The sequence below is a fragment of the Bos indicus x Bos taurus genome, chromosome 5 (assembly GCF_003369695.1).
Source record: "Bos indicus x Bos taurus breed Angus x Brahman F1 hybrid chromosome 5, Bos_hybrid_MaternalHap_v2.0, whole genome shotgun sequence".
Lineage (NCBI taxonomy): Eukaryota > Metazoa > Chordata > Mammalia > Artiodactyla > Bovidae > Bos > Bos indicus x Bos taurus.
This window is the reverse complement of record NC_040080.1, coordinates 19,325,074-19,349,630: the sequence shown is the minus strand read 5'-3', so window position 1 is coordinate 19,349,630 and position 24,557 is coordinate 19,325,074. Positions and strand designations below refer to the sequence as shown.

The 24,557-nt window shown below is 40.4% G+C and overlaps 1 protein-coding gene across 2 annotated transcripts in view; it reads left to right on the top strand.

The window, feature by feature from the left end:
• The window catches only part of LOC113892422 (alpha-2-macroglobulin), a 72,425-nt gene extending 48,565 nt beyond the window's left edge, over positions 1–23,860 (top strand). For both annotated transcript variants that reach the window (XM_027541260.1, XM_027541259.1), the window contains exons 19-37: positions 1,398–1,626; positions 2,420–2,543; positions 2,890–3,011; positions 4,521–4,572; positions 6,300–6,407; positions 7,938–8,021; positions 8,309–8,485; positions 8,809–8,896; positions 10,060–10,216; positions 11,085–11,159; positions 11,585–11,765; positions 17,275–17,498; positions 18,219–18,437; positions 18,587–18,714; positions 20,103–20,193; positions 21,253–21,318; positions 22,738–22,840; positions 23,334–23,375; positions 23,711–23,860. In XM_027541260.1, coding sequence (XP_027397061.1) covers positions 1,398–1,626; positions 2,420–2,543; positions 2,890–3,011; positions 4,521–4,572; positions 6,300–6,407; positions 7,938–8,021; positions 8,309–8,485; positions 8,809–8,896; positions 10,060–10,216; positions 11,085–11,159; positions 11,585–11,765; positions 17,275–17,498; positions 18,219–18,437; positions 18,587–18,714; positions 20,103–20,193; positions 21,253–21,318; positions 22,738–22,840; positions 23,334–23,375; positions 23,711–23,727 — 2,287 coding nt within the window. In that variant the 3' untranslated portion in view covers positions 23,728–23,860. The remainder of the gene's footprint in view (positions 1–1,397; positions 1,627–2,419; positions 2,544–2,889; positions 3,012–4,520; positions 4,573–6,299; positions 6,408–7,937; positions 8,022–8,308; positions 8,486–8,808; positions 8,897–10,059; positions 10,217–11,084; positions 11,160–11,584; positions 11,766–17,274; positions 17,499–18,218; positions 18,438–18,586; positions 18,715–20,102; positions 20,194–21,252; positions 21,319–22,737; positions 22,841–23,333; positions 23,376–23,710) is intronic.
• Positions 23,861–24,557: the final 697 nt, after the last annotated feature.

Below are 24,557 nucleotides of genomic sequence, written 5' to 3'. Positions count from 1 at the left end.
AGTTAACTTCTTTCCTTAAGCCTCATAAACCATTCTCTGCCAGCTTCAAATTCTTCTGCAGCTCCCTTACCTCTCTCACCCCACAAAGAATTGAAGAGAGTTAAACCAAAGAGAGTTGGGGCCTTGCTCTGGATCAGGCTTTGGTTTCAGGAAATGTTGTGGCTGGTTTGGTCTTCTCTCTAAATCACTCAAATTTTCTCTGTCAAGCAGTAAGGCTGATGTTCTATCTTATCATCTAAGTGTTTACCCAAGTAGTACTTTTAATTTCCTTTAAGAACTTTCCCGAGCATTCATAACTTGGCTAACTGGTGCAAGAGGCCTAGCTTCCAACTTGAATTCCCCACAAAGCTTAATCATTTCTAGCTTTTTTAAAAATTGCATTTATTTATTTTCGGCTGTACTGGGTCTTTATTGCTGCATGCAGGTTTTCTCTAGTTGCAGCGAGTGGAGGCTACTCTTTGTTGTGATGTGTGGGCTTCTTATTGCAATGGCTACTCTTGTTGTGGAACATGGGCTCTAGAACATAGGCTTAAGTAGTTGCGCACTGGCTTAGTTGCCCTGGGGTATGTGGGATCTTCCCAGACTAGGATCAAACTCATGGGCCCCCTGCATTGGCAGGTGAATTCTTAGCCACTGGAAAACCAAGGAAACCCTATTTCTAGCTTTTGGTTTATTAAAGTGAGAGGTGTGCAATTCTTCCTTTCATTGAACACTTACAGGCCATCCTAGGATTATTAATTGGCCTAATTTCAGTATTGTTATATCTCAGGGAATACAGAAGCCTGAAAAGAGTAAGAGAGTTGGGGGAATGGCTGGTCAGTGGAGCAGTCAGACACACACAGCATTTATCTATTAAGTTTGCTGTCTTATATGGGTACAGTTTATGGTACCCCAAAACAAGTAAAATAGTAACACCAAAAATTAATGATCACAGATCCATAACAAATATAATAATAATGTAAAAGTTTGAAATATTGAGAGAATTACTTCAGAGACCTGAAGTGAGCAAATGCTGGTAGAAAAATGACACCAATAGACTTGTTTGACACAGGATAGCCACAATTTGTTTAAAAACACAGAACTGTAAAGCACAATAAAGTAAAGCACAATAAAACGAGGTATGCCTGTACTGGGGCTTCCCTGGTGGCTCAGTGTAAAGAATCTGCCTGCCAGTATAGGAGACACAGGTTCAATCCCTGAGTCAGGAAGATCCCCTGAGGAAGGGAATGGCAACCCACGCCAGTGCTTTTGCCTGGAGAATCCCATGGCAGAGGAGCCTGGTGGGCTATAGTCCATAGAGTCTCAAAGAGTTGAACACAACTTAGCAACTAAACACAACAACAAGGCCTGTATTTTAACTGCCTGCTTTTTGTTTTTCACATGGCCATCGTCCCCAGCTCTTCAGGTGTGCATGAAGTAGAAGTAACAGTCCCTGATACCATCACTGAATGGAAGGCAGGGGCCCTCTGCCTGTCCAGAGACACCGGACTTGGTCTCTCTCCGACCGCCTCTCTCCGAGTCTTCCAGCCCTTCTTTGTGGAGCTTACAATGCCCTACTCTGTGATCCGTGGAGAGGCCTTCACACTCAAGGCCACAGTGTTAAACTACCTTCCCAAATGCATCCGGGTAATGACCTCTCTTTCTTAAATTGAACACAGGATAACCATCCAATAAATTAAAAACTGCATTCCTGGGAATATTGACAAACTTCCTATTTATAAGATGGGCTCACCAGGAGAGAATACTGTCAGAAATATTCAGGTATTATATGACCGCAGTTTTTGATAGCTCCAAATACCAAATGACAATGTAAGACAAGGTTCTGACCTTATCATAATCCTCATGTCTTCTGTTCTCAAAGATTTCAACCTATGCATTCCTATATATTAATATTTAACTTTTCATATATGATTAATTATATTAAACTTAATTTTTAAATCTCACCATAACTGTTTATAAATCTTATATACTCTGCTGGGAGACCTGAAGGTGTGGTTGAGATCCTAAGCCAAGAGAGTGGGAAGGAGGTTCAGGAGGAAGGGGATTCCACTTAAGGCTCATTCACATTGTTGTACGGCAGAAACTAACACAACACTGTAAAACAATTATCCTCCAATTAAAAATAAATTTTAAAAAAAAATCCTAAGCCAAAGGAGTAGAGCTTCCACAGGCAACAAACCTACTATCATGACTTTTCTTCAACTCTGCTCCTACCACGTGAAAGAGCAGATTACTCCTAAATACTAAGATTTAGGTGTCAGATCCACCCATAAGATGCACAGTCCTCATTTATATTATCTTCAGTGTTAGGCAACCTGAAATCTACTTAATCCCCCAATGTGCTTTATTTTAAGCCATTCCCTCTTTGGTTCCCTTTTCCTCTGGTTCATTTGTCTCTTTATCTCACCCATGGTTTCAGGTCAGTGTGCAACTAGAAGCCTCTCCTGCATTCCTAGCTGTTCCAGAAAAGGAACAAGAGACTTATTGCATCTGTGGGAATGGCCGGCAGACTGTGTCCTGGGCGGTAACTCCAAAGTCCTTAGGTGAGAGACAGCCTCTCATAGGCAATTCTGTACCTAAAGATTGTATGTATATATGGGATCCTTATATCCAAGCAAAGAATGTGCCCCCTCTCCACCAGATGGTAGAATGTTTTTCTCTCTTTCATTCTAGGATGTCTAGAAGGATACCCCCTTTCCCTCACCTCCATCTCTACCTTGGATTCTCAGTATCATTAGCCTCTAGTCTATGCTACTTACATTCCTGTTCCTATATTTTTATAAACCAAAATAAAAAGTCACATAGCATTAAACATGTATAAACCTTGGGGTTTGGAGTCACTGAAGAAGACAGAGATGGGGCTCATCTCTACTGGTCCCCATTTTCTAGGGAATGTGAATTTCACAGTGAGTGCAGAGGCAGTGGAGTCTCAAGAGCTATGTGGGAGTGAAGTGCCTGTGGTCCCTGAGCATGGAAGGAAAGACACAATCATCAAGCCCCTGTTGGTTGAAGTAAGTAAGCCTGCTTTTTTTTTTGGATGGGTCACAATGAGTCAGGAAAAACAGTGGTGAATCCAGTTGGAGTTCCTGATTTTGGGTAAGAAGGACTAAATAATATATGATCATGTGATATTTCACAATATGATTCTCTCTTTGTCTCTCTCTCTCTCATCTTTACCTCTCTTGATTTAACTTTATAATTCCCCTCCCTTTCCCATCTATCAATTTGTCTCCTTCATATATTGCTTCAGTTCAGTTCAGTTCAGTCGCTCAGTCATGTCCGACTCTTTGCGACCCCATGTATTGCAGCACACCAGGCCTCCGTGTCCATCACTAACTCCCGGAGTTCACCCAAACTCATGTCCATTGAGTTGGTGATGCCATCCAGCCATCTCATCCTCTGTCGTCCCCTTCTCTTCCTGCCCCCAATCCCTCCCAGCATCAGAGTCTTTTCCAATGAGTCAATTCTTTGCATGAGGTGGCCGAAGTACTGGAGTTTCAGTTTTAGCATCATTCCTTCCAAAGAACACCCAGAACTGATCTCCTTTAGAATGGACTGGTTGGATCTCCTTGCAGTCCAAGGGACTCTCAAGAGTCTTCTCCAACACCACAGTTCAAAAGCATCAATTCTTCAGTGCTCAACTTTCTTCACAGTCCAACTTTCACATCCATACATGATCACTGGAAAAACCATAGCCTTGACTAGACGGACCTTTGTTGGTAAAGTAATGTCTCTGCTTTTGAATATGCTATCTAGGTTGGTCATAACTTTCCTTCCAAGGAGTAAGCATCTTTTAATTTCATGGCTGCAATCAGCTGAACGCTGAAGAAGTGATGCATTTGAACAGTAGTGTTGGAGAAGACTCTTGAGAGTCCCTTGGACTGCAAGGAGATCCAACCAGTCCATTCTGAAGGAGATCAGCCCAGGGATTTCTTTGGAAGGAATGATGCTAAAGCTGAAACTCCAGTACTTTGGCCACCTCATGCGAAGAGTTGACTCATTGGAAAAGACTCTGATGCTGGGAGGGATTGGGGGCAGGAGGAGAAGAGGATGACAGAGGATGAGATGGCTGGATGGCATCACCAACTCAATGGACATGAGTTTGGGTGAACTCCAGGAGTTGGTGATGGACACGGAGGCCTGGCGTGTTGCAATTCATGGGGTCGCAAAGAGTCGGACACAACTGAGTGACTGAACTGAACTGAACTGAATCACCATCTGCAGTGACTCTGGAGCCCCAAAAAATAAAGTCTGATACTGTTTCCACTGTTTCCCCATCTATTTGCCGTGAAGTGATGGGACCAGATGCCATGATCTTAGTTTTCTGAATGTTGAGCTTTAAGCCAACTTTTTCACTCTCCTCTTTCACTTTCATCAAGAGGCTTTTGCTTACACTTAAACAATTTGTTTATATAATACATTTGAAAATCAGTTCCAATACTTTTCTTCATGAAGAAACCTTTAGTTCCCCTATGTCCTGAAAGTCTCTCATTTCTAACTTTTTTTCTTTCCACCTAAAGCCTGAAGGACTAGAGAAGGAAGTAATATTCAACTCCCTGCTTTGTCCATCAGGTAAGACTCATTCATCATAATTAAAATGACATTGACTAGAGTATAATATTTGAAGTTCAAAGTATTTTATATAAACCCTTCCTACACTGTCCCTATGAGGTAAGACCCGAAGAACCATCAACCCATTTGGTAAGTGAGGACACTGCTTCTTAAAGAGGCCAAGTAATTTGATCAGGGGACTATTCTTATCCCATGAATTCTGAGTCTTTATTTCTTAAGCACCTATGCAACTATCAAAATGACCTTCTGACTAGTGTATGATGTGGTTATAGGTTTTAATAGAAAGTGGGTAGATTCAAAACGAATATTGCCAAAGGGGATATTTTCTTGGATATTTACTAATACAACATGGGATGCATATATATAATACAATTATAATATACAATACAATACAAGTAGCTGAATTGCTGAATTCAAGCCACTGCAACACCGAGTTTTGCATAGCTAACCACATTAGAGAATGAGGCTACGGTACTTCCTGAGAAAAGGTTTCCATAGCCTGTACCATTTGTCCTGTCAATATTTTTTTGGTGTCGATTCTGACATCCTATCAGTCATTCCAAGGAGGAACTAAAGAAGCTTACAGTAAAAGATATAGCTTTATCCTTGTGGAGAATTCCCTAGTTTAAATAAAAACATTTATAGAAACTTAGTACATAAGAAATTTATCAATGCAATGTGTTCTTATCTCAAACTAATGTCTAATCAACATCATTTCTTGCCTTTCTCTTCATACTCACTTCCCTTTATTTTTTGTCATGTCAAGACTTAATATATTAATAAATGAAATGTATTCTAAAAAACATAATTGCCTTATTATTTAGCCTTGTTTATACATTTAAGTGAACTTACTGCTTACTACCAAATCCATCATAGATTTTCCTCTATTTCTGAGCTTTTCATTTTGATTTCTCTCTCATGTGTCTAGGGATAATCATCAGAGTTTTATTAAAATTAATTTTAATTACTCACATAATGCAAAAAATACTTTCTCCTTAAAAAGAACCAAAACCTCATATTAAAGGCTATTGTCATCACTTTGAAATCTTTTTCAATACTTTAATGATTATCAATGTGCATTTTTAAATAACACATTGATAAATTTGTTTCTGTATGTGTGATTTACATAAATGGATAAGTTTAATCATATAACTTGCTTTCTTTTTCACTCAAGGACTTTTAGCTTAGAAAACTCTCCATGTTAAATTATAGATTTAGATAATTCCTTTTAATTTCAAACTATCACAGTTCTGCTTGGTTTTATAGCATTTCCCAAATTGGTTTTTCCAACTATTTGCTGGACTAGATAGATAGATGCTTAAGGTAGATACCAAAATGTGAAATTCCTAATTAAGAGCCAGTAATGTATATTCTTAGTCTTAATAGAACTAAACAAAGTCTATTACCTAAATATGCTTCTATTTCCACCAGTTTATATTTTCCTGCATGATCACCAGCATTTGTTACCATCAAAGTTTTTAAATTTTGACCAAAAATGTGGATGAAAAAAAAAAGCATTGTTGCTTTAATTTACATTTCTCTAGCTGAAAATTAGGATGACTTTATTTTTGCACACTTATGAATTGCTTTCATATCCTTGACCATTTTCAATATGTTGGAGTAGTTTGGGGTTTTTTGGATTCAGTTGTATACATATCTATTGAGTAATTTGTAAATATTTCCTTTCATTTGGTAATTTGTCTTTTTTTTTTTTTTTAAATGAACAGTTGACTTTGTCTTTCTCGGTGCCGAAGATGGAGGCCAAGTACTCCGCCATTTCCCACCCGCCGCCGCCACCGACACTGCTGCCGACGCCCACGACCCCGCCCGACCTGGTAATTTGTCTTTTTGCTTTGCTTATGTCATGTTTTCTTACAAAAAGTTTTTTGAATGTAAGAGAATTCATATACAAGTAATATATAATTAATATAACTATATTTAGCACACAATTATATATTTAACTACAGGATTAAATTTAACTACATGACTATGTAATTAATATAACTGATAGTATATACATAATTGATATATCCTACTTAATGAGTTTGGAGGAAGTATACACTTGTGAAACTGTCACCACAATCTATACCATAAACTTATCCATCACTTTCAACAGTTTCCTCTCACTCTCTTATTATTATGTTTTTGTAATATAAGATATATCCTATTAGCAAATGTTTAGATTTCACTTTCATGCATTGGAGGAGGAAATGGCAACCCACTCCAGTATTCTTGCCTGGAGAACCTCAGGGATGGGGGAGCCTGGTGGGCTGCCATCTTTGGGGTCGCACAGAGTCCGACATGACTGAAGCGATTTAGCAGCAGCAGCAGCAGGTATACAATACAGTATTAACTCTAGGCACTATGCTTTACAATAGACCTCTTGAATTTACTCATCTTGTATGACTGATACTTTGTGCCCTTTGACAAAGTTTCATTATTAGTCTATAAAGATGGGATTCAGTATGATGATAAATACTACAATTTTTTCTTTTCTTCTTCATGTCATTCACCAATTAAAAGGCCAGCAAATGTATGCTTATCAGCAACTATTAATTTCTTTTCAGTGAGTCAAATACTGTTCATCTTCACCCCCTGCCCCATGTCTAGGGTTTCCATAAAAATACTGTCTTTATATCTGGTGAAATTTGATGGAAGTAAAGACTGAGCATTAAGGTAGAATTCAGGAACTTTTGAGTGACAGCTGAAACCACCACCAAGATATTCTGGCCATGGTTTGGTCTTAATGAAACTCACTGAGTTGTGTTCGACTCTTTGCACCCCTATGGACTACACAGTCCGTGGAATTCTCCAGGCTAGAATATTGGAGTGGGTAGCCTTTCCCTTTTCCAGGGGATCTTCCCAACCCAGGGATTGAACCCAGGTCTCCTGCATTGCAGGCAGATTCTTAACCAGCTGAGCCACAAGGGAAGCCCAAAAACACTGGAGTGGGTAGCCTATCCCTTCTCCAGCGGATCTTCCCGACCCAGGAATCCAACCAGGGTCTCATGCATTGCAGGAGGATTCTCTACCAATTGAGCTATCAGGAAAGCCCCAAAAAAACAGATTTTGGGCTTCCCTTGTGGGGAATTACACAGAATTACGATGTGTCAGGTTCTTGTCAATGTGTAGCCTTCTTTTGGCTACAATTTCACATACAAAGAGGCCGGGAAAGGAAAGATTCTAGAAATCTCAGAATCCCATTCATGTATGTTGAAGATATTAAAAAACTGGAATATTAAAAAAGGGACAACTTTTCAGAAGAAGTTTAGGTTCAAGGCATAGTTCTGGCTTCTGGGTCTTGGAGATCTTTAAGAAGATGCACAGTAGAAGTCATTTTCATCATGGCTGATTTGTTTCTCTAGGTGCCAAGGTGTCTGAATCATTATCTCTGAAGCTGCCACCAAATGTGGTGGAAGAATCTGCCCGAGCCTCCTTCTCAGTTTTAGGTGAGTCTCCAGCTCTAGGGGACTATAGGGGACTAGTGAACGGTATTAGACAATAGCTACTATTTTTTCCATAAATATTTTCTGAAAATAACAGCTAATTTTAACTTCTTTGTTCTCTTCTCCTTTGGACTTATTTATTGCTTTTAATCATACTTCTATTCTTAAAAGACCCACCCTTCCTAAAAATCCTCCTTTCTTTACCTTAGCTAATTATTCATTTGTTCCTAATGATTCTGATACATCATAATCTATAAATTTTATGACTTCCCATCTCTCCCATTTCCTAGGAGACATATTAGGCTCTGCCATGAGAAACACCCAAAATCTCCTCCAAATGCCCTATGGTTGTGGAGAACAGAATATGGCCCGCTTTGCCCCTAACATCTATGTTCTGGATTATCTAAATGAGACACAGCAGCTGACTGCAGAGCTCAAGTCCAAGGCTATCCTCTACCTCAACACTGGTGAGTGACTGAATAAGTGCATGAAAACTTTGCAGTGTTATTTTAATAACAGACTGGATTATCCAGTAGGCTTGAGTTACTTATCCATTCTATGATATGTAAATGTATCATTCTAGGATATTTACAATAATAAGACTACTATGACGGTCAATTTCATGGGACCTATCCAGTGTCCAACCTCCAATAAAATGTTTAGGACTCAGAACCATCCAACATATTGCAGCAAAATTTAGGGAATAGCACAAGATGCCAGGGCGTTTTGATGATTTGTCTGGGCATGCAATGTACAATCTTTCATGTTGCTTATGAACCTTTCACTCCAGGTTACCAGAGACAGCTGCTCTACAAGCACTTCGATGGCTCTTACAGCACCTTTGGGGAGCATCGTGGCAACAGTGAGGGCAATACTTGGTAAGGGAAAGAAAGCTTTTTCAAGCTTCTATTTTTGTGTCAGCTCTCTTACATATATAATCAAAATTATATTCCCAGTAACCCTATCAGATATTATCATTAAGCCTATAGTTATACTGGATAAATATACAAGACTAGCAAGGCAACAAGCAAAAAAGCTGAGATTTGAATACACATATGTTAGACTTGTCCCCAGAATTCATCCTGTTCATAATACACCAAGGTATTCTTTCTGAAATAGCTATTTTTTTAAAACAGCCTCCATAACCATGACTTTTTAAATGAGATAGCCAGTGACCATATCACATAACTTCCAAATAAACTGTGTTAACTTCAGATTATGTTTTTTAGATCAGATTCATTTTGATCACTAGCGAACTAATAGTGAGGAAAGAAATGAGATGGTCCCAGTGATATCAAACATTATTTTAAAATCCCTAAGGTAGGAACATCCCCAGTGGTCCAGAGGTGAAGACTGCCTTCTAACACAGGCAGTGTAGGTTCGATCTCTGGTTGGGCAGCTAAGATCCCACAAGCCTTATAAAACAGAAGCAATATTGTAACAAACTCAATAAAGACCTTTAAAATGGCCCACATCAAAAAAAAATCAAAAAAAGAGATACCTCAGGCAAAACAGTGTCAAAAGGTACCACATGTAAGAGCTGTATATGAGAAAATTCTACCATCTACAAAGGAAAATCACTAAAGATTTAAAGCCTTAATCAAACAGAAAAAAAAAAAGAAGTAACATTAGGAGTACAGCTGACCCTTGAAAAACATGCAGGTTATGGGTGCTGACCTTCAGCAGTAGAAAATTCTACACTGTCACTCTACAGTTGGCCCTCTGTAACCCAGTTGTCCATCCACAGATTCAACCAAATGGGGATCATGTAGTACTGCAGTACGTATTTGTTAAAAAAACAAACAAAAAAACCATTGAGTAAGTGGACTCATGCAGTTCAAACCATGTTGTTCAAGAGTCAACCGTACTAAATCCAGCAGATTCATCAAGTAAAGGCAATGGAAGCTCTGAGTACACAAGTATGTCTATTAGATGACTCACATCAGTGTATGAGACGTGTCCTGTGCAGGCTGCTGCTGTGAAGTGGTTATGAAACCACTGTACCAACATAGATGTGATCACCACTTCCTCTCCCCCACAGGCTCACGGCCTTTGTACTGAAGAGTTTTGCCCAGGCTCGAGGCTATATCTTCATTGATGAAGCACATATTACTGAAGCTCTCACCTGGCTGGCCCAAAAGCAGAAGAGCAATGGCTGTTTCAGGAGTACTGGGACTCTGCTTAACAATGCCATCAAGGTGAAGTGTTCCCAGAGCTAGTTTTTGTTTGTCCAGTATACTGTCCACAAGGATAAGGAGAGGAAGTGATAACCTAAGGATTCCTTAAGGAAATCAGATGAAAATAAAACCTGGATAGCAGCACCAGAAAGAGGGGATGGAACTTAGGGTGAATGTGATACTTTGCCCCACGGTGATAAATATGGATTAGGACAAATCCCTTGACAACAGAATACAAGGAGCTGATGAAGAGCATTCTCAGAAGTTATTGGGAGTTTTTAAATTATTTTAAAAACTCAATTAGTTATTGGGAGTTTTTAAATTGGGAGTTTTAAACGACTCAGAACTTGACCAGTACTGAGTCAAGTTCAGTACTGGTAATTGGTCTGTTCAAACTTTCTATTCCTTCCTGGTTCAATTTCTTGGGAGATGGCACCTTCTAGGAATTTGTCCACTTCTTCTAGATTGTCCATTTTATTGACATACAGTTGCTGATAGCGCTCTCTTGTACTCCTCTGTATGTCTGTAGTGTCGGTTGTAACTTCTCCTTTTTTCCCATCTGATTTTATTGATTTAGGCCCGCTCCCTTTTATTTTTTTCATGACGAGTCAAGTGAAAGGTTTATCAATTTTGTCTGTCTTTTCAAAGAATCAGCTTTTAGTTTCACTGACCCTTTTTTTAATTTTTAGTTTCTATTTCATTTATTTCTGCTCTGATCTTTATGATTTCTTTCCTTCTACACACTTTGGGTTTTGTTTGTTCTTCTTGTTCTAGTTGCTTCAGGCATAAGATTAAATTGTTTATTTGAGATTTTTCTTGTTTCCTAAGGTAAGCTGGATCACTATAAATGTCCTTCTTACTCAAATCTCTCTCTGTCTCATGTTTACAGGGTGGGGTGGACGATGAAGTGACCCTCTCTGCCTACATCACCATCGCCCTTCTAGAGATGCCTCTCCCTGTTACAGTACGTGTCCTGGCTAAAGCATTGCTCTGGATGCCATGAAACTGCTGACATGTTGTCTGAAATGTCACCTTACTCAGCTTTCCCACTACGCAATGCCAGTGCTTCCCAGATCATTAGAGAATTTGATCAAACCACTAAGATACATTTACACTTTCCCAGTGATGGCCCTTGTCTATTTCTTCCCTAGCAACCTCACCACCAGCATCACACACACATAGAATCTAAAATTCTAAAGATATGGATTATATTCTTGCACTATGAATGTAGACTAACAGATTAAAAAATACTATTCTCTCCCTCCCTAAGAATGAGGCTAGAGGGATAAATGCTGAACAACCTGACCTCTGTGCTGTGGTCCGTTTTTACCTGGGGGCCCCAACCTCCCTATTCACACAGCGCACCCCCTTCCTGTTCTCTCTCGCCAGCACCCTGTCGTCCGCAATGCCCTGTTCTGCCTGGACTCAGCCTGGAAGTCAGCCAAGGAAGGATCCCAAGGCAGCCACGTCTACACCAAGGCACTGTTGGCCTATGCCTTTGCCCTGGCGGGTAACCAGGAAAGGAGGACAGAGGTACTGACGTCACTGTATGAGGAAGCCGTGAAGGAAGGTGAGAGCACACCCGAGAACTTTCTCCCATCCCATATTCTCGGGATCAAGAATTCCACACCAAAGGTCTCCCATGACTACCTCTCAGGATCCCTTTCCCTCTCTTCTTTAACTATATCTTATATTTACATTTTGTTTATTTTTTAATTTTCGGCCACACTATGCAGTATGTGGGATCCTAGTTCCCTGACCAGGGATCGAACCCACACCACTTGCATTGAAAGGCTCAGTCTTAACCACTGGGCCAGCAACGAAGTCCCTCTATATCATTATAGACTCGAAGTTTCTTACTCAAGTTACACATCCAAAGATTAAAAGGCAGTAGACTGTAATAGTAAGAAGCTTGGCCTCTGAAGACTAGTGCTAAAAAAGTATATGGCCTAGAGCAAGTGCTGTACAAGTATTAGCTATTGGTTAAGATATCAGTTCTCAATATATGCCCCACCCACACCCAGTGTATCATATCATTTTAAACATAAGACTGAAGGAAGTAATCCCATGAATAAATTCTAGTGTTTTATGCTCATTTCACAAAACTGATGATGTTGGACAAGTCTATTCATTATCCACACAATATTTCTGTATATGTAATGGTCTATATGAGAGGTAGAAGAAGTAAAAATAAAATGCAAATAATAAGATATCCAATAAAACATATCCTTCTTTTCTCCCTTGACAGTGCTATTAGTTGTTTACTCTTATAATGCACTGAGAAACATTTCAGATATACAAAAATGTGTAAAGAACAATTAGCAAATACCTTTAATACCTCCCTTTCAGCTTAAGAAACAGAATATTACCAATGCTGGAAAAACCCTCAGGGTACCACTCCTACTCTAAAAAGTAGTTGATCTAGAATTTGTCATTACAATCTCCATAGATTTATCTTTTTATTGCATGTGTAATCCTAAATAATATTCAGAATGTTTACATTTTTCATCTTTAGATAAGAGCTATCATCCTTCTAAGTATTTCTACTTGATCCTTGTCTGTCTGCTTACCTTTTGTATTTTAAGTTCAATGTTAGGCTGAAAGGAGTCCCTTGTACGGGTGTGTTAATTTTCACTGCTGCATAATACATTCAGTTCAGTTCAGTCATTCGGTCATGTCCGACTCTTTGCAACCCCATGAACTGCAGCAGGCCAGGCCTCCCTGTTCATCACCAACTCCTGGAGTTCACAAACTCATGTCCATCAAGTCGGTGATGCCATCCAGCCATCTCATCCTCTGTCGTCCCCTTCTCCTCCTGCCCCCAATCCCTCCCAGCATCAGAGTCTTTTCCAATGAGTCAACTCTTCGCATCAGGTGGCCAAAGTATTGGAGTTTCAGCTTTAGCGTCAGTCTTTCCAATGAACACCCAGCCCTGATCTCCTTTAGAATGGACTGGTTGAATCTCCTTGAAATCCAAGGGACCCTCAAGAGTATTCTCCAACACCACACTTCAAAAACATCTATTCTTTGGTGCTCAGCCTTCTTCACAGTCCAACTCTCACATCCATACATGACCACTGCAAAAACCATAGCCTTGACTAGATGGACCATTGTTGGCAAAGTAATGTCTCTCTTTTCAATATGCTATCTAGGTTGGTCAGAACTTTCCTTCCAAGGAGTAAGCGTCTTTTAATTTCATGGCTGCAATCACCATCTGCAGTGATTTTGGAGCCCCAAAAATACAGTCTGACACTGTTTCCACTGTTTCCCCATCTATTTCCCATGAAGTGATGGGACCAGATGCCATGATCTTAGTTTTCTGAATGTTGAGCTTTAAGCCAAATTTTTCACTCTCCACTTTCACTTTCATCAAGAGGCTTTTTAGTTCCTCATCACTTTCTGCCATAAGGATGGTGTAGTCTGCGTATCTGAAGTGAAGTGAAGTCGCTCAGTCATGTCCGACTCTTTGCAACTGTAGTGTACAGGGCTCCTCCATCCTTGGATTTTCCAGGCAAGAATACTGGAGAGGGCTGCCATTTCCTTCTCCAGGGGAACTTCCCAACCCAGGGATTGAACCCAGGTCTCCAGCATTGTGGGCAGACGCTTTACCGTTTAGGCCACAAAGAAAGCCACAACTTGCATATGTGAGGTTACTGATATTTCTCCCGGCAATCTTGATTCCAGCTTGTGCTTCTTCCAGCCCAGCATTTCTCATGATGTACTCTGCATAGAAGTTAAATAATAAGCAGGGTGACAATATACAGCCTTGACGTACTCCTTTTCCTATTTGGAACCAGTCTGTTGTTCCATGTCCAGTTCTAACTGCATATAGGTTTCTCAAGAGGCAGGTCAGGTAATCTGGGTATTCCCATTGCTTTCAGAATTTTCCACAGTTTATTGTGATCCACACAGTCAAAGGCTTTGGCATAGTCAATAAAGCAGAAATGGATGTTTTTCTGGAACTCTCTTGCTTTTTCAGTGATCCAGTGGATGTTGGCAATTTGATCTCCGGTTCCTCTGCCTTTTCTAAAACCAGCTTGAACATCTGGAAGTTCACAGTTCACATATTGCTAAAGCCTGGCTTGGAGAATTTTGAGCGTTACTTTACTAGCGTGTGAGATGAGTACAATTGTGCGGTAGTTTGAGCATTCTTTGGCATTGCCTTTCTTTGGGATTGGAATGAAAACTGACCTTTTCCAGTCCTGTGGCCACTGCTGAGTTTTCCAAATGTGCTAGCATATTGAGTGCAGCACTTTCACAGCATCATCTTTCAGGATTTGAAATAACTGGAATTCCATCACCTGCACTAGTTTTGTTCATAGTGATGCTTTCTAAGGCCCACTTGACTTCACATTCCAGGATATCTGGCTCTAGGTCAGTGATCACACCATCGTGATTATCTTGGTCATGAAGATCTTTTTTGTACAGTTCTTCTGTGTATTCTTGCCGCCTCTTCTTAATATCTTCTGCTTCTGTGAGGTCCGTACCATTTCTGTCCTTTATCAAGCCCATCTTTCCATGAAATGTTCCCTTGGTATCTCTGATTTTCTTGAAGAGATCTCTAGTCTTCCCCATTCTGTTGTTTTCCTCTATTTCTTTGCATTGATTGCTGAGGAAGGCTTTCTTATCTCTTCTTGCTGTTCTTTGGAACTCTGCATTCAGATGCTTATATCTTTCCTTTTCTCCTGTGCTTGTCGCTTCTCTTCTTTTCACAGCTATTTGCAAGGCCTCCCCAGACAGCCATTTTGCTTTTTTGCATTTCTTTTCCATGGGGATGGTCTTGATCCCTTTCTCCTGTACAATGTCATGAACCTCCATCCATAGTTCATCAGGCACTCTATCTATCAGATCTAGGCCCTTAAATCTATTTCTCACTTCCACTGTATAATCATAAGGGATTTGATTTAGGTCATACCTGAATGGTCTAGTGGTTTTCCCTACTTTCTTCAATTTAAGTCTCAATTTGGTAATAAGGAATTCATGATCTGAGCCACAGTCAGCTCCTGGTCTTGTTTTTGTTGACTGTGTAGAGCTTCTCCATCTTTGGCTGCAAAGAATATAATCAGTCTGATTTCGGTATTGACCATCTGGTAATGTCCATGTGTAGAGTCTTCTCTTGTGTTGTTGGAAGAGGGTGTTTGTTATGACCAGTGCATTTTCTTGGCAAAACTCTATTAGCCTTTGCCCTGCTTCATTCCGTATTCCAAGGCCAAATTTGCCTGTTACTCCAGGTGTTTCTTGACTTCCTACTTTTGCATTCCAGTCCGCTATAATGAAAAGGACATCTTTTTTGGGTGTTAGTTTTAAAAGGTCTTGTAGGTCTTCATAGAACCATTCAACTTCAGCTTCTTCAGCGTTACTCGTTGGGGCACAGACTTGGATTACTGTGATATTGAATGGTTTGCCTTGGAAACGAACAGAGATCATTCTATCGTTTTGAGATTGCATCCAAGTACTGCATTTCGGACTCTTTTGTTGACCGTGATGGCTACTCTATTTCTTCTGAGGGATTCCTGCCTGCAGTAGTAGATATAATGGTCATCAGAGTTAAATTCACCCATTCCAGTCCATTTTAGTTCACTGATTCCTAGAATGTCGACATTCACTCTTGCCATCTCCTGTTTGACCACTTCCAATTTCCCTTCATTCATGGACCTGACATTCCAGGTTCCTATGCGATATTGCTCTTTACAGCATCGGACCTTGCTTCTATCACCAGTCACATCCACAGCTGGGTATTGTTTTTGCTTTGGCTCCGTCCCTTCATTCTTTCTGAGTTATTCCTCCACTGATCTCCAGTAGCATATTGGGCACCTACTGACCTGGGGAGTTCCTCTTTCAGTATCCTATCATTTTGCCTTTTCATACTGTTTATGGGGTTCTCAAGGCAAGAATACTGAAGTGGTTTTCCATTTCCTTCTCCAGTGGACCACATTCTGTCAGACCTCTCCACCATGACCCACCCATCTTGGGTGGCCCCACAGGGCATGGCTTAGTTTCACTGAGTTAGACAAGGCTATGGTCCGTGTTATTAGATTGACTAGCATAATACATTACAATATACTGAAAGGTCGTAACTTATATAGAGTGTCTCTTCTCATGGATCTTTTCTTGTTTATTTACTTCTGTGGCAAACCATGATGCAATGAATACTCATATTCTCCTTGAGGGGGTAGTACCTGAGTTTGTCTAACTTGAACTTGGAAAGCATAACCGGTGGATTCGTGAGCTCAGTACATTTTCCCCTTTGCTGGATTACTGCCAAATACTCTCCAAAGAGCTGTTTACTTCCCACAGCAGTATAAATCAGAACCTGTTATTTCACACCCTGTCAGCGTTTGGTATTTTGAGAATTACTCTACTTTTTTAATCTAATCAGTGAAAACTCCATTATCTCATGTGATTTGTGATCCTCATAAGCAATCTCCAAAGACAGGCTTTATAGAAAACTGAACAAACCCTGCTGCTCCTAAGTCACTTCAGTCGTGTCCAACTCTGTGCGACCCCATAGACGGCAGCCCAACAGGTTCCTCTGTCCCTGGGATTCTCCAGGCAAGAACACTGGCGTGGGTTGCCATTTCCTTCTCCAATGCATGAAAGTGAAAAGTGAAAGTAAAGTCGCTCAGTTGTGTCCAACTCTTGGCAACCCCATGGACTGCAGCCTACCAGGTTCCTCTGTCCATGGGATTTTCCAGGCAAGAGTATTGGAGTGGGTTGCCATTGCCTTCTCCGGGAACAAACCCTAGACAAGGTTAGAATAACATCAGATACAGGAAATTACTACAACCAATCAGAGAACTTGGTCGGCTATTTCTTCCACCAATACAACTGCAGCAACCATTTCACAACTTGGATGGCTGTAGGCTTTGGACTCCAACAACATGACCGCCTTAGCCCAAGTTCTATGAGAAGTTAAGTTCAGCTTGTCCCATAAGGAAAAGCATCCAGATAAGGTTTAACAGACTATCATTGGAAGGAAACCCTCACTGCAGGTCTGGCTCCTGTACTTTTACTTGAAGTTGAACATGAGTATGTGGTCACTTACATACCACATGAAAAAATCTTTTTCTCACATCCAGATAATACCATCCACTGGACACGACCTCAGAAACCCAGGGTGCTCACGGAGGACATTTACCAACCCAGGGCTCCGTCTGCGGAGGTGGAGATGACGGCCTACGTGATCCTTGCTCACGTCACGGCCCAGCCGGCCCCGAACCCAGAGGACCTCAAACGTGCCACGAGCATCGTGAAGTGGATCTCAAAGCAGCAGAATTGCCAGGGGGGCTTCTCCTCCACCCAGGTCCGTGCTTAGCCAGAACCTTTCACTTCACCTTCAGGTAGCAAAATGTTTGAACGAGATACAAACATGTATAAGAAGAAGAAAATGAAGATAAGAATAATTTGAAATGAGGAAAAATGTTATTAGTATTCAAGGATGGTGAGAAATAAGGATAGATACATGACAGAACCATACAGTCCAAGGTAGATACGCAAAGGATATGGTTCTGTCATCTATGTAAGGATTATAATCAATCTTAAAATGAGGATTCTACTACTAAAGTAGTGAGGGGAACAGGAAATAGGAAACCGAAGCTCCTTTTGTGGCAACTAACATGGATTTTGGGTTTCCCTGGTAATGCAGCTGGTAAAGAATCCTCCTGCAATGCAGGAGACCCTGGTTCTATCCCTGGGTTGGGAAGTTCCCCAGGAGAAGGGATAGGCTACCCACTCCAGTATTCTTGGGCTTCCCTGGTGGCTCAGACAGTAAAGAATCTGCCTGCAATGCGGGAGACCTGGGTTCAATCCCTGGGTTAGGAAGATACCCTGGAGAAGGGAAAGGCTAACTACTGCAGTATTCTTGCCTGGAGAATTCCATGGACAGAGGAGCCTGGCGGGCTACAGTCCATGGGGTCGCAAAGAGTCAGACATGACTGAGTGACTTTCACTATTAACAACATGGACTTATGGGTCTTTCAAGGGCTGTCATGCCTAAGTGGGTCCTCTCACCTGTCTCTTCCAGGACACAGTGGTAGCTCTCCACGCCTTGTCCAGATACGGAGCAGCCACTTTCACCGGCGCTAGGAAGGCTGCACAGGTGACCATCCAGTCTTCAGGGACATTTTCCACAAAATTCCAAGTGGAAAACAGCAACCGCCTGTTACTACAGCAGGTTTCATTGCCAGAGGTGCCTGGAGAGTACAGCATGTCAGTCACAGGAGAAGGATGTGTTTACCTCCAGGTGAGATTCTGGGCACAGAAGATCCAGAGTCACCACGGTCAATGAAAAGTCGTAACTCAGTGAACGATGGCGCAAATGAGAGAAAGGGTTGAGGTATCTGGGAGGAGTCCTGGAGAAGGAAAAATCACAGATTTTTCTCTGTTCCACAGACATCTTTGAAATACAATATTCTCCCGAAAAAAGACGAGTTCCCATTTGCTTTGGAGGTGCAGACTCTGCCCCAAACTTGTGATGGACCCAAAGCCCACACCAGCTTCCAGATCTCACTGAGTGTCAGGTAAGACCTCTGACTGCATCATGTAGTTCTGGGTATAACAGCCAATCTTCTCACTAGAACTCCGCATTAAGCAGAGCAGCATGACGGTGAATGTCTGTTCTGCATTTATTGAAAAAGCAACCTGTTCCCATGTTGACACAGAATTTCTCAGTGATGAAGTTTACATTGTATATCCCCCACTGCAGGATCTCTTAATGTCTAATCTCCTTATTTACAGCTTATTAACCCCCTCAATAATAATTACATAAAGAACATTACCCCTTGCCTCTAACCTGAATTCCTGATTTTATTCTAATATAATGATTCATCCTGATTTCATTCTATTGTCATGAAATCCGATATTATTCTTGCTTTATCCAGGACAAAGGTGGAGACCTCTTGCAAAGTATGAATAGAAGGGAGTAGTGACTCTCTAGTTAAAATTCCTACTGGTGATAATTAAATCTCAGATTATATATAAAATAATCAATCTGGGGGAAATATATACATATGCAGCCATTTTCAAATAACTACTGGGCTATTTGTATCTGTCCACAAGATATTATGAGCAAACTCTGGCAGATAGGAAGGACAAGGGAGCCTGGCATCCTGTAGTCTATGGGATACAAAGAGTCAGACCCGACTTAGTGACTGAACAACAAGAATATTATAACCTGGTTGGGGATATTATTCAGGAAAAAAGACAAAGTACATGTAACAAATAACTGGATAGATTAGCAATCTCATGCCCATCTATGCTTTTGAACTGTGGTGTTGGAAAAGACTCTTGAGAGTCCCTTGGACTGCAAGGAGATCCAACAGTCCATCCTAAAGGAAATCAGTATTGAATAGTCATTGGAAGGACTGTTGCTGAAGCTGAAACTCCAATACTTTGGCCACCTGATATGAAGAACTGACTCATATGAAAAGACCCTGATGCTGAGAAAGACTGAAGGTGGGAGGAGAAGGGGACGGCAGAGGATGAGATGGTTGGATGGCATCACCAACTCGATGGACATGAGTTTGAGTATGGTGTTGGACGGGAGTTGGTGATGGATAGGAAGGCCTGGCATGGTACAGTCCATGGGGTCGCAAAGAGTCAGACATGACTGAGCGACTGAACTGAACTGCCCAACTATACAGCACTTATAGAGCTTTCTTAAAAGGCAGATGCTCAGAGGTCACACCCATGCAATTCTGATTCATCTGGTCTGGAGTAAGGCCTGGTCTCTGTGGCTTCAACAGTCTCCCCTGAAGATTCTAATGCACAGCCAGTTTTTTTAGCTCCTTGATAAGAAATTTAGGAAGATTTCTGGTACCTTTCAGGACTCTTATGTGCTTAATGGACATAGAAAAAGAATATTTAATGACACAGAAAATCCTAACTCCTTTCTTCCCTGGATTTTTAGTTATATTGGAAGCCGTCCAGCCTCCAATATGGCAATTGTTGACGTGAAGATGGTATCTGGCTTCATTCCCTTGAAACCAACAGTGAAAATGGTAGGTTTACAATAAGCCAAGGAGACTCTATTTTATTTAATGTTTTATATATCTCTAGACTAAGACATTAATATAAAATACTATTAAATCAACTCCTACCAAAGACATTACTTTCACCAAATGCAGAAATATAATTTAGTATGTTTGTATGGGGAGTTGTTTGTTTTCCCATTAAACTTTGCTTTAATGGGTCTCAAAATTTTGTGATGGATTTTTTGGTCACATTTCCATTAAGATATTAATTTGAAATATTAATTTTAAGTACTAATAACCCAAAACTGCCACCCATGAAAAACAAATGGTCTGTAAAACTTTCTCCTTTTCTTCTAGTTTTATGAAGCATTGTTATCATTAACTAGTCTTTCACTACTAACTTCAGTGGTCAACTCAGACAATTTTGAGACTGTTATTCCACCATGGATCATACTGGGGTGGCAGCTATTAGGGATCATATTAATTTAGTCTTCTGAGCTTCCTGGGCAGACCTGGATGCTGGATGCCAGCTCCAGCATCCTTCCTGTCCACTGCTTTAGTGACACAGCAGCAGTCTGTCTCCTGTCATGAACAGCACTATGGTAGGAGCCCCATCTACTAGGAAAAAAAGTGTTGGCAGGCTCTTACTTTAACGGAGCTTAGAATCTTCAGAAAATAAAGCATAAGCACATGAACCAGTGAAAAAATATGAAAAAGATTAACAAAGTAGAACTATTGCAGAAGTACAGAGAAAACTGAGAATAAGAAAAAGTAAAGAAAAAAAAAAGCCTCCATAAAGGAATGGAATGTGAATTGAACCTTGAGATATGGGTAATTTCTAAGCTTTTTTGTTCCCTGTTCCTCAAATAAATCAACTTTATACATAGGTCCTGTATCATACTAATATTAAACCCTGCATCCCAATTACCTTTCCTCTTTAATTTTGCCACATTATTGTCTTTGCTTATAAAAAGCATTTCAAGAAATTTCACCCTCAGGCTTAGTTTGGTAATAAACATTCTTTTATCTGGTTCCCCAGGGTTTTCACCTGTTTATTAACATTTACAATGTCTTAATTTTCTTCAGCTAGAAAGATCTAACGTGAGCCGAACAGAAGTTAGCAACAACCATGTTTTGATTTATCTGGATAAGGTGAGTGCCCTGCCAGTCTAGTTGCAAAATATACAGATAAGACATTTTTGGAGACATCATCTCCATACTAAAAATTTGAGAATTCTAACATTAGTTCCAATAAATATTCTCCTCTCCTCTATTTATATTTCATCTGGGACTATGGGAAGAAATGACTTATATATAATATTGGGATATGAATATTTCTAGGACCCCCCAAAAGCAAGAAATTCTCCACAAAAGGTGCTGACTTATGTGCACAAGTTATTTTGCAAATACTGCATAATAGAAGGAAGCAACCATTGGGGTTAGTCAATTATTATATCAACATAATCAACATAATATCATATACCAGGTGACACCAATGGTAAAGAATCCACCTGCCAATGCAGGAGACTTAAGAGACAAGGGTTTGATCCCCGGGTCAGGAAGATCCCCTGGAGAAGTAAATGGCAACCGACTCCAGTATTCTTGCCTGAGAAATCCCATGGACAGAGGAGCCTGGTGGGCTATAGTCCTTGGCGTCGCTAAGGGTTGGACATGACTCAGCACACACACATTTCAACATCACATCAGTAAGACAAAAGGGTAATACCAATCTCAGGAAGGACTTAGACCATAAAATATAAGATCAGTCCATCAATAAACCAATCTGGTTTTGTAGTTGTGTGTTACATAGTTTATTTGTTCCCATATTGATGGATATTATAGCTTACAATTTTATGAACCTTAAGTCTGCAGCGATCTGCCTTTTATATTCCTTTTTTTTTAAACTTTTTATTTTATACAGGGGTATAGCCAGTTGGGCTTCCCAGGTGGCTCAGTGGTAAAAAACCTACCTGCCAATGCAGAAGACATAACAGACAAGAGTTCAATCTCTGGTTCAGGAAGATCCCCTGGAGGAGAGCATGGCAACCCACTCCAGTATTCTTGCCTGGAAAATCCCATGGATAGAGAAGCCTGGTGGGCTGTAGTCTATAGGGTCGCAAAGAGTCAGACACAACTGAAGCAACTTAGCACGCATACATGAGCCAATTAACAATGTTGTGTCAGCTTCAGGTGAAAAGCGAAAGGACTCAGCCATATATATATATATACACGTATTTTGAGTTAACAAGTATTTCTGCATGATAGAGAACTGAAAATATTGAATTCTGATACTTAAAAATAAACATAGGTATTCAAACAATAAAAAGCATACATCATTCACCCCAATAAACAGAGCCATGAACTCATATTAATGGGAGTGTATGAATAGTTTTAGCTATTTAAGAAACAGTTTGGGGAAGTTTTCATCTACTTTGAGAGCTTTTAACCCAATTTAAGGACCCTGTTAGTTGACAAAAAGTTTTTCCCCAAAAGAGGTGAATACTTAAACTCACTCAAAGAAGAGAGACGGAAGCTCCCTGGAGGGTCATTTAATTCCTTTTTGCTTTATAGGTGACAAATGAGACCCTGACCTTGACCTTCACAGTTCTGCAAGACATCCCAGTAAGGGATCTGAAACCTGCCATAGTGAAAGTCTATGACTATTATGAGACAGGTGAGTGAGAGCAACGTTCACACAGAAATTAAATTCTTGATCAGAGATTTATATTTGAAAGATGTGTTGGGCCAGTTCATTAAACTAACTGCTCTCATCAGTTCATTTTGTCTCCACCAAGTCTGATTCTCCTGTCTTTATCTTCTACACAAACATTGTAGAAATTACCTATTGTATAATTGTACTATTCCTAATACAAAGCACCTGTAGGATATCTAGTTCTTTTTTCTTCAGTTAAAATCAACTATAGGACAATATGAAATTTAAATAAGTATGATATCTAAACTGCTGCCCTTCAAGAGTTTAGGGTAAAGGAAAGCATAACATAAAGTATAAAGTATTTGAAGACACAAGGCAGTGAGAACACATCAAATGAATGATGCTGGTGTTTCTGATACAATTCTTCCCACAATAAAGATTCTCTCACTAACCTATATCCCATCGATGTTTGCTTTCCCTCTCACTTTGTTTGACTGTTTTTGTTTTTATTCAGATGAGTTTGCAGTTGCTGAGTACAGTGCTCCTTGCAGCAAAGGTAAGCAAACCTCCTTCCAGATGGAATGAGAACCACTTTGTCTCCCCTCAAATCTCCTCCATAAAATTCTGGCTAAATATTTTTCATGGATATCATACTGCTCAAGGTGCAACTTATTGTTAAAAAAAAAACCTTTATTGAAAAGGGGCCCCTGATAGTCAAATCTCAGACGGTTCATAGAACTGCAAGTTGAATCATTTTAAGTAATGAATCTCATTTCCACTATACTAACTGGATTTTCTCTGGCAATATGCCACCCAGATCTCAGGGAAGGAATTTCCACTGCTCCAGAAACCCATGTCCATCTGAACTTTCTGTCCTTTCCACTATCACAGATACTGGAAATGCTTAAAGACCATGTCAATGAAAACTGCTTTGCTGGATTCCCTGTTCCACAGACTCAGATCTCCGTGGAAGAAAGACAATTTTTAACATCTCTGAAGGCTTGTTGAATAAACCTTTTTTTTTTTTTTTTCTGGTCTCTATCACTGTTTTCTCATTTACTCAATAAATGTTTATTACACTTCCATGTGATTCCCATGGACTCCTGAGATAAAAACTCATAGAAAGGGGTTTCCGTGCTGGCTCAGTGGTAAAGAATCCACCTGCCAATGCTGGAGACAAGGATTTGATCCCCGATCAGGAAAGATACCACATCCTGTGGAGCAACTAAGCCCATGTGCAACAACTATTGAGTGTGTGCTCTAGCACTCAGGAGCTGCAGCTGCTGAGCCCACACGCTGCAGCTACTGAAGTCTGCACACACTAGAGCCCATGCTCTGCAACAAGAGAAGCCACCGCAACGAGAAGCCCACACACTGCAAGTAGAGAGTAGCCCCCACTCACCACAACTAGAGAAAGCCTTTGTGCAGCAATACAGACCCAGCACAGCCAAAAATAAATAAATACAGTTACTGTTTAAAAAGTCAAGGGTTAAGGGACTTCAAAAATGAGAAACATTACAGAGATGGTAGTCTGAGTAGGCTTCATTTAAAGGTTGCCGGGAAAAGAAGAAAGTATTGGATTATATACTAGGAGCATTTAAAGTGTGTTTGGTTATGGCAGGACTCTAAGAAAAAGCCAAAGAGTGGATTTATGAGAGAACAAAAGGCTGTCTGGAGAAAGAAAGACTCCACATTAAAGGGAAGTAATGAAATAGAAAGTTGACTGTCCAACATAGGG